Genomic DNA, 10,568 nt, shown 5'->3' on the forward strand with positions numbered 1-10,568 from the left:
CGCATGTTGTGTGCCCCAATTCTATGGACTTCCAAAAATACACAAGGAGGGAGCCCCATTGCGGCCAATCGTTTCTAGCATTAATTCGGTCCACTACGAATCTGGAAAGTTACTAGCAAATATTTTGTCTGCAGTAGTAGGGATATCAGATCATCACATCAAAAATACTGAAGACTTTGTTACTCGCCTCAAGGATCTTCGTATTGAATCAGACGAAATCCTTGTATCCTATGATGTGTCCTCTTTGTTTACGTGCATTCCAGTTAACAACGCTATCCAAGTAGTTTCAGATTTACTCAAAAGAGATTCTTCCTGGAAAAGCAAAACAGATCTTACCGCTGATCAGGTAATTGAACTATTACAACTCTACCTCAACAGTGCCTATTTTGTAGCCCAAGGAGATTTTTTTTTATCAACAAGGGGGGGGGCTCTGCAAGCCCAGTTATCACAAACCTTTTCATGGAGTATTTTGAAACTGAAACGCTTAAAAACTCCACTATTAAACCTAAGATCTGGTTACGTTATGTGGACGACACATTTGTGATACTACGTAAAACAGAGGCAGAATCTTTCTTCCAATTCATCAACGCCCAAAACCCACATATCAAATTCACGTGTGAGCCAGAAGCAAACGGACATCTTGCCTTTCTTGATACAAAAATCACTAGGAAAGAAAGTGGTTCACTGGACATCACAATTTACCAGAAACCTACACACACCGACCAATATCTTCACTTCAACTCTCATCATCCGATCTCTCATAAACTTAGTGTCATAAGAATCTTCACTCACAGAGCTAATACCGCTGTCACCGATCCCGAAGAAAGGGGAAAAAATTGACCATATCAAGGGTGCGCTTGGAAATTATGGGTACCGCCAGTGGGCTTTTGACCTTTCCACCAGTCGAAATAAACCCCCTACTCGAAATTCCAACCCCCCCGGCACCAACATCTGACCTTCCTCAACCAAGTAACAAGACTTTCATCACCCTACCCTTTCTGGATGGCATCTCGCAAAAACTTACGGGGGTAGCCACCAGCTTTAAACCCACACGACTCTTCGCAAAATCCTTGTTTCACCTAAGGGCCCAGTTCTAATAGAAAAACGCTGTGGTTGCATATACCAGATTAACTGCACCGAATGCACAACATCTTAAATCTAACAGTCTGGAAGACAACTGGTACAGAGAGTTAAAGAACATAAGTCCACTGCCCCCAGCAGGACACCATCTGCAGTGTCTGAACACAGTACTGATACCAACCACCAAATTGACTGGGATAATGTCAAGGTTTTGAATCGTGAAGACAGAGAATACCCCCGCCTGGTGCGGGAGGCCCTTCAAATCAGAAAACACACTCCAACGCTCATTCCTTAATGTGTCCAGATTGAGTGAAAACAGATGATATTTACATTCCAACTGCTTACCTTCCTTAGTTGCCATATTTTTATCTGTAGGTATGCCAACTGCCAGAACTGACTGCAGTTAACTCTCTTCACGCGGGTGTCGACTGCAGACGACAAGTTTCAATTTTTTTTTTAAATTCAAACATTTCAGAAATGTAAATTTTCATGACCATATTTGGAATCAGCGTGAAAAATGCATTAAAATGAGTACAAACAAGCCTAGTATTGGTTCAGTGGTTTTTGAGATAGGTCGTGATATTTTGAGAAAATATCTCAAAACTTGGGACTTATGTTGAAGCCTATGGCTAGCATGCAAAGCATTAATTGTAATGTAGAGATCGGTGTAACCACGCATCACAATTTAACATGAAACTACAGGCTGAGTCAAAAAGAAGTAAACTCATGTTTGAGGGGCTGTAACTCAAGATCTGCAAGGAATCTGCTAAAATAAAAATACCACTGGAAAGAGCAAATTCTACACACGTCTAAATAAAAAGGAATTGTTGCAATTGCAGACAGCAAACTCGAGTTATAAACATTGGAATACAACCTCCCATTTTTGTAGCTGCACACGGTTTCACTTCCCAAGTAGGGGCATACCTGTTATGTTGATTGGTAAGGCGCGATATTCAAATGCAAATACAGTTCTGTGGCAGGTGTGGTTTCGATCAATAATTCCTACATGTTAAAGGGCTCCTTTCAATATGAATTTGACCTCATTGCACTACATTATAATAAAACGGGCCAAATGACAACATGGCACCACAATTTACCGCACGGGAGCGCCCGTTTCTGTCGACGAAGTATCATGAAACTAAGAGTCCCACTGAAGTTCAGCGTCTTTTTCGTCTCCAATTTCCTACAGGTAACTGGGTTTCATGTAAGGTAGCAGTATATAAAAATGTGAACAAGCTCAATATGCATGGGACACTAAGGAACAGACAGCCGGAAGCTTCAGGCAGACCACGAACTGCTAGATCACAAGTGACCATTGCTAGAGTTAGACATGCGTTACAGCAAGACCAAAGATCAGCTCAATCCTTTACCCAACATTCCCCAATCAAGCTTCTGCTGGATAGTTCGTAAAGGCTTGAATTGGTATCCTACAAACTATAGTACCGTAATGGACTTTGTTGAATAGTAATTAAAAGCAAAAGTTGTCTTTTCAACAATAAATCCTGTTAGCACTTTGCTGATTCTTCGAGATTGTGGATGAAAATCAATCAGCCGTGTGCAGCTACAAAAATGGGTGGTTGTATTCAAATGAGTATAACTTTAGTTTGCTGTGAGCAATTTCAACAATTCTTTTTTTTTATTTAGACGTATAGAATTTGCTCTTTCCAGTGGTATTTTTATTTTTAGCAGATTCTTTGCAGATCTCGAGTTGCAGCCCCTCAAACATGAGTTTACTTCTTTTTGACTCAGCCTGTATAATGGAAACATAACATGCAAAGGCAGATTTTTAAACATGATACTGTTAACTCGACATTAGTGAACCAAATTTGTACTTTTTGAGTAAAAATAATTACATTGATTTACATTTTAAAATGAAAACCTACCCTTCTAAATAACTGCAACCAATTTCTTTCTGATTAACATTTTATAAAACATAATATCGTTAACTTTATATTAGTGAACCAGGTGTGTACGTTCATCGAGTTGTAGCTGGTTCAAAAAATGACAACAAAAATCATAAGCACTTTCAAAGTCTACATAATTATTTTATGTTGCTATTTATTTTACAGAAAAGAACATCACACAGTAACACGAATGGTGGTCTAAGGAGCCGTTTGGTTAACATGTTCATTATTTGCAATACATTTTATATTCTTAATCATATGTGAGCAAGTGTGTACAATATTCATAGAAATAACAACAAGTTGTCCTTACGATAATACACGCCAACAAAAAAATTGTCAATGAAAATAATTATGTTATCATGGTTATTACGGTTTTTTAAGTTAAAGTTATAAAATACAAGTTATGGTGTCGGATACATTCTTTGACCCTAGATAATTTATATTACCGTATATGGGCATATATAAATGATAATAAAATACATCAAGGCTGACAACACAACATTATTATACTCAAATAAGAATATAGCTAGTAAGGTATTTTTAATATAGAAATATAGTTATTCAAGAACCAGAACAAACAAGCACAATGGGGATAACTTTAATGATAGTCTACAAGAAGAAACCGAATATAATCTTAACAAGAGCAAAGGAAAGTTTAACCCAACCAATGTGTTACAATAAAACTTGAAGAAACGAAATTAGCAAGTGTCGGCGCAAACTAAAAAAAAGAAGCTCGGTATCGGAAGCGGTGGTTTGACGGGCTGTCATTTTCATTAAAATTAATAGCCCCTGCCGTGCGTGCGTGGTGATACGAGGGTGCGTGTGGTTGTCATGTATGGTGGGTGGGTGTTTGGGTGGAGGGGTGTTCTTGAAGATGCCAAATAGCGTATCAACCCATTATACTTGTATTGAATAGTAATTTAAATCGTGAAACCGTAGAACGATCTGTTGGTCAGGATATACATATTGAATAAAATTGAAGCCCATCTTATCAATTCAAAGCTACATTCATTTTTTAAAACACTGCTTACCAGCGACTTAAAATATACTATAGCTCTATTTTGTACCCAGTATATTATTTATTATAAGTTACAGACAGTGGCGTAGCCAGGGGTGTCGGTGAAACTGTGTGGAAATCATCAGCATCATTTGACTAAAATTACAAGGTCATAAGGGGTAATATGCCGGAGGTCAAGTAACTATAAATTGCCGGATTTGGCTACTTGGTTTGGCAGAAGCACGATGACCAGGGAGCAACCATATTACATCGTAATTTTGGCTGGATGGCCCGTTTTTATTTTACTGCTTTTCGGCATCCTCGGTGTCCATTTCCCTCTTTAACTTGGCCACAGCCGACATTCTCTCATCCCGCCTCTTTCGTCTTTCCTCAAGTTTATCCAATGGTATCAAGTGGTTAAGCTCTTCGACTATTTTGGTAGCTTCTGGTCCTGAGAATGTTGGTGGTGGACCCGCGGAGTCCACTGTATCTTGCATCAGTTGCCCGTACCTCTCCAAGTAACTGCCCAAACCTGATACGGAGTAAGGATAACACAACAAAATAATAGTGAAATATTATAAGATTAACGGTTGTGTGGTTTGAGTTTTGCTGTTATTTAGAGAACAGCCCATTCGTCCGAAGGGTATAAGGTTTAAAGCAATAATGTGTGATTTGCATAAAGAATAGATTCCTATTTAAATATTTGTTTTCACTGATCACATCCCTTTTAATTTTGAGCCAAACAAATGAGGTATAACGAAGAAAATTGCGATTTCATTCCAACGCCTACAATGCGTGTACTACGCTCGCCGATCATAACATGTAATACTACACGGAGCATCACGCTCGACGTGTTTACACATAAGCTGACATCCACGGGAGATGTTAGCAAGCATTCGATCGATGAACTCTGAATAAAACCAGGTCGACCCGGTTTTAATAAAAAGTTAAATTTTACTGTTATTAAAGCACTCCAAGCTTAGTCTTTCACATGGTATTTTAGTACACCACTGGGCATTACAATTATGCAAAAAGTAGAAATCCGAGTAAAATTGAGGACGTCGCTGTGAAGCAAATCACACATTATGGCTTTGATAGGGCATTTTAGATTAGGACTAGTGTTAAGAGTTAAGGTTAAGGTTATGGTTAGCAATGTAGCATTATGCTTAGTGTAAGAGATAGGGTTAGGTTAGTGGTAGAGTCAGATTTCAATCTTTAATAGATGCATGTAGCAATGGGTCTGTTAAGGCTATTCTAAGTAGATAGCAAAATACTTGTACTTTGCTATCTTTCAGTAAATCGCAGTATGTATGGTATGGCCAATAGCCCAATACTATACGAGCGTATCTTAATGTATTATCGAATTACGTTTTTGTAACGCTATTTTGGTAGATCATAGCAAAATGTATATGTTGCTATCTGGATTAGTTAGCAAAGAGTCTGTACATAATTTTCTTCAGTAGATAGCAAAGATTCGGTCTAAAATGCTATCTTCAGTAGATAGTAAGATGTCAATGCGAGTATATTGGAGGAAGCAAAAAAAAAAAAAAGGAAGGAGCATAATGTGTTGATGATTAATAAAGAAAAATATTTTACCCTCTGCGTTGAGATGCATGACTTCGAATGGTCCAATAAATGCATAGCGAGGTCCTAATCCAGCCCACATTACTCGATCCATGTCTTCAACGGTTATCACACCGTCCTATTTAAAATAAATCAATATTTTATTTAGATTAATTAGGTTAACACTAATGCTGGTCCTCGTATATAATAGCCATTCAGCTTATAGAGGTTATCCGTGTTGTATAAGCTGCATATCCTATCAACGACTGCTATACCAGGGGGATGACACTCTATTCACGTGGTTTCTTTTCCAACGCTAAAAGATTACGAATTTTGGTGGTTTGTAAATGAAAAGTGTCCGCACTATCGATTGATTACGTAACTGTTATGAATAATTTATTAGTTTTTCAATGCAATCGCCTCGACCCATTAATACATAATCTGTATTTATCAAAGTACTTGGAATAGCAATCTGGTGAGTTCACTGAACTACGCCCAAATACTGATGGAGTTTTAATGGCGCTAATCCTCTCCATACACAGATGAACAAATACAATAGGAGAAGGTCAACACATATGACCTCCTATATGACATGTTATATGAGATGTACAACAACCTAGTATCATAAAGATCAGTGTTCGTTTGTGCATATGAACTGCATATTTACAATACTAAATATTACTCGTTATATATTATGTCAAATATTGGTATTATGACAACACGGTATATACATTGTATATAAAACGACTAATAGATCCTACTATCATGGCGTCAGGTCATTGGTTCATCATATCCCGTATGTTTCTTAAAATTCATTCATATTTGAGACAAATTTCTGTGCCCATTTTATAGGCGTATAGGTGGATCCGGTTTTTTTTGTCATTTTCATTTTTTTTTGATGAAAGAATTAAGGTTTTCCACTGCACGGAGGCCTCTATGTGATACTAATTTAATGCTATTTGTAAATGAATGCGGATTCCCGGTTGTTGTTTTTCCACAGTGTGACAACTGTCCACCCATTCAGACAACATCATCACATAATAAAACGTCTGTATTTTTACGATGAGTAAATATTAAACTGAACTTTGCCTTGGAACATTGTGTAAGACGGTGTAAGATTTTGTGGGCGCCCTCAACATTATTATCCTCTTTGTATCCGTAAATGACATGGCATAGACTGTGTGAATTCTATGAAGACTAGGGGCCTACTTATAGGCCTACATGGGGTCATATCCATGGACACAAGTAACGATAATTGACAACACGATACGCGACTGTATTTAGGGAGGCTAACCACTAATAATTAATAATGCCGGGTAGGGCCTAGGCCTACTCCTGGGCGACTCGTGTGGGCAAGGACGCTTAGGACGGTGACCAAATGAGTCTAAAATTTCACCGGGGAGGGGCACTCAAGTATGATAATGTATATAGGCCTATACGCATGTGTGGCCAACTTTTTAAACACCCCCCTAAAACGAGTTTTACCCTACCAGCAAATTTAGGATCAATAGGCCTAAGCTAACTTAATACACTAAAGGAAGTTTTGGATGAGAAAACGGACATTTTGATGAGAAACGGCCAAAATGGTGAGAATTTAAATTTTCTCATTCTTTTGGATGAGAAACTTCCTGGTGTGTGTGTCAATCATTATTGTCTTATTAAAATCCGGGACTTTGGTTGACCTGTGCTAGACTCCAGCACATGTTAATGACGCAAAGACAGTTGTGGTAACACCATGGTCGCAGACCTGCAAAAAAGCTCAAAAACAGATAGTAATGAAACCAGTTTTTATTTTCCTTGCTCTAGCGAGTTCACAGAGAAGGTGTTTCTAGTACAATGCAGCGTCGGACTCTAGCTGAGAGCGTAGCCTGAGTCCAAACGGACTCCAAGAAGGGCTCTCCATACACAAATGAAGAAACACAAAGGAAAGTAGTCTCCTCCGTGACCAGCTTGATTTCGATGGAGCGAAACCAAATTGGCTGCAGAGGAGACGGGTAATTTTGCCATGCAAATGAGGTGAGTGCCCTCTCAAGAATAACTACTCTCTGGCTATACCTTGTTTAGGAGTTTCAAAAGAAATACATGCATGTGCAACCAACGCACTGAATGGTCTATTGTTCTATTGTGTCCGATTTGAGCGCTGACATATTGGAAAATGTTGCCAATCAATATTCATGAGAGTGTACATTCAACGTCCAATTTTCGAAATTGGGTGACTTGTGCTTGGCAGGTGTAAAATACATCTGACTGGGCGTTTTAAATACGTAACGCATAAAGGCATTGGCATCATCGAATGGCTGCCTATAGTGCTGTTAGTGTTAGGCCTATGTGTGTGTGTGTGTGTGGGCGGGGGGGGGGATTGTGTTTAGTTTCTATAATAATTATTATAAGGCCTACATTTATTTGTCATTCATTTCTTTTCCTTTCTCTGTACTTGCTAAATTATCACTCCCTCTTCTTATCTCCCTTCCCTTCTCCATCCCCTCTTACGTTTTGTCCCCTCTCATTCCTATCATTTTCCTTACCTTTATTTATTTACGTCTATTTATTTATTTCTCTTTATTTCTTCCTCTTTCTCTCTTCCTCCAGTCCCCTCTCATTCTTCATATCCCCTCCTTCAACCTCATCCCCTCCCAAGACCTCTCACAGAAGAGCTGCCCCCTTCAGTACGCCACTGATTATGAATGCATTCTCCTTCTTAAAATAAAATAAAATAAAATAAAATCTCAATTTTTTGTAAAACAACTTTTATATAGGCCTATACCGGTATACTTATTATATGTTACATGTATACGTAGCTCCCGGGACGTAGCTATTTAATACCATTATAGACATGGCAGCCATGATGTGTAATCATTCAGCAGGCGCATTCAATTTATTTAAATGAAGCACCTAATGTCAGTGGGGTGACAACGAACTATGCATTAGCGGCTAATGTGTGCCTTTTGTGCTTACGGCTACTCAATCACACCCTTGGGTTTATGTATAACAATAGGTACTTTTCATTCCATTAAGCGCTTTCACGAGACTTGCATTTGATCACTTATTGACAGTAGCCTCGTAGGTAAAGCGTTAATACACTGTCGGGTCAGCTTACCGATTTAATGGTGGAAGCCCTTTGTCCCAAACAAAAGGTACCTTTCGATGAATAGCTTGTCAGATTTCAAATCGGCACAAGGTTTCAATGCGTTACGTAATCTATTTCCTCTCCATCTTATAATAGCTCCATGTGTGCAACCATGAAGTGTTTCAAAATAGCCCGCCAAAGTAATGCAGGGAACTCCGAGGTCGTGCATTGAATTGGTTTGAATGAGGAATACTACGGGAATCGGCACCTTTTGTTAGAAGTCACGCATGAGTAAAGTGGATAACCTCTATAGTGCTGAAAATCTTCTATGGTCTTTAACTGACATTAACTTTTCATTAAGCGTTCTTTAACATCCTAAAAATAGATCATAATACTTGATCCCACTGACCACTTGGTCTAAGTTCCTTGTTCAGTTTTTCATATTATGCCGTAGCTTCCTGTGGTATATGAGATATAATCACTTCCAACATGTTAACAGCCCGGGTTAACAGCACATAATGATGCTCTTACTCAAGTATACCGTATTATCGGAACTTGGATTGATTGTATGCACACTTCACATTACTTTTAATTACAAATGATTAAACAAGAAAGCAGTTTTAGTCTTAAATAATTTGTATACATGGCCTTATTGACTTACATTAATCAATCTCCAGCATTCTGCAACCAAAGCATATTGCACACGGTTTAACGCATAGCCTCGTGGTTCCTTGTTCACTGTTACTGGTACTTGACCAACCTCTTCAAGTAACGCCCTTGTACGCCTGATTACATCTGGATCGGTCCATGGTGATGGAACCACCTCCACTAGAGGGGCGTGGTATGGTGGGTTGACCTGAGGTTAAGATTTTATTTAAAATAAAGATCATAATTATACTGCAAATGAAATAAATTCAATTATATATTGGAGTGTTGGGAAAAGCTTAAAGGGCGTTGTATCTCGACCATTGCCCCTCCCCCAATAATGGGACAAACCGGGGGACAAACAGATATAATTCGCAGTGAGAAACGTCTATATATCCTTGATTATGATTTTGATATAAGTTTTTGATCCAAACACAAGGAATTAATTCCTACCTCGGAATTTTCAGATGGTACTCCATCTTTCATCAGCGAGTGAGTGACTGTATCAGGTCGTGATCTTTTTGACCTTTGACTTGATAACAGACTCGTAGACTCCTGAGAGTTTGAACCAGCCTTCGTCTTTGTTGAGAGATAGTTGGTTAGCTTTAAAATGAAATGCTTCCTTGACTCCACGTTGGAACCACCTGCTGTCCATATCGAGTATGTGAACTTTATCTAAGCCCACGAAATGTCTAGGAGACTCGATGTGAATGTGGTTTGAGCCCGGGTTTGAGACCTCTGATGCTGTACTACTGGTCACTCACTCGCTTATGAAACATGGAGTACCATCTGAAAATTCTGAGGTAGGAATTAATTCCTTGTGTTTGGATCAAAAGTTTAAATCAAAATCATAATTTATACCAACACAGATGAACTTTCATGAACATATCCTTGATTATATTGTGTTATTAAGTAAGGTTCTTGGCTGTCCTGTATGTAGATACCTCAAGAGGAAAAAGTTCTTTAAAATTGAAAGAACCCCAAAATGGACCTTTCTGGCCTTACCAGAACATTTTCCAGGTCTAAAATGGTTCTTTCTAACCTTTCTATAGAACCATTTTCTGTTCTTTGTAGAGCCATGTAAGGTTCAAACATACAGGACAACTTTAGAACCATTTTGGTTCTACATAGAACAATTTTTTCTACAAATGTTTTTCACTTTACTTACTGGATGGCATACTACGCACTGATGTCGCCTTTTAACATCTTCTGTGAATTTAGATGGCTGTATACCAGAACAAGAACTAGCAAGTATAGTCTGGTCGTCAGCAAACTGTTCCATCTCAAGAAACACTTTGTTCTTTACTTCACA

At 38.5% G+C, this 10,568-nt stretch overlaps 1 protein-coding gene across 1 annotated transcript; it reads right to left on the minus strand.

Annotated features, from left to right (window-relative positions):
• Nucleotides 1–3,555: 3,555 nt before the first annotated feature.
• On the minus strand, nucleotides 3,556–10,568 carry LOC140136599 (lambda-crystallin-like). Its single transcript, XM_072158282.1, has 4 exons — nucleotides 10,425–10,568; nucleotides 9,273–9,467; nucleotides 5,578–5,683; nucleotides 3,556–4,513 (listed from the first exon to the last, which is right to left on the minus strand). The coding sequence occupies exons 1-4, from the start codon at nucleotides 10,536–10,538 to the stop codon at nucleotides 4,284–4,286; spliced, it is 645 nt and encodes a 214-aa protein (XP_072014383.1). The 5' UTR covers nucleotides 10,539–10,568; the 3' UTR covers nucleotides 3,556–4,283.

This window comes from Amphiura filiformis, chromosome 16, assembly GCF_039555335.1.
Source record: "Amphiura filiformis chromosome 16, Afil_fr2py, whole genome shotgun sequence".
Taxonomy (NCBI): domain Eukaryota; kingdom Metazoa; phylum Echinodermata; class Ophiuroidea; order Amphilepidida; family Amphiuridae; genus Amphiura; species Amphiura filiformis.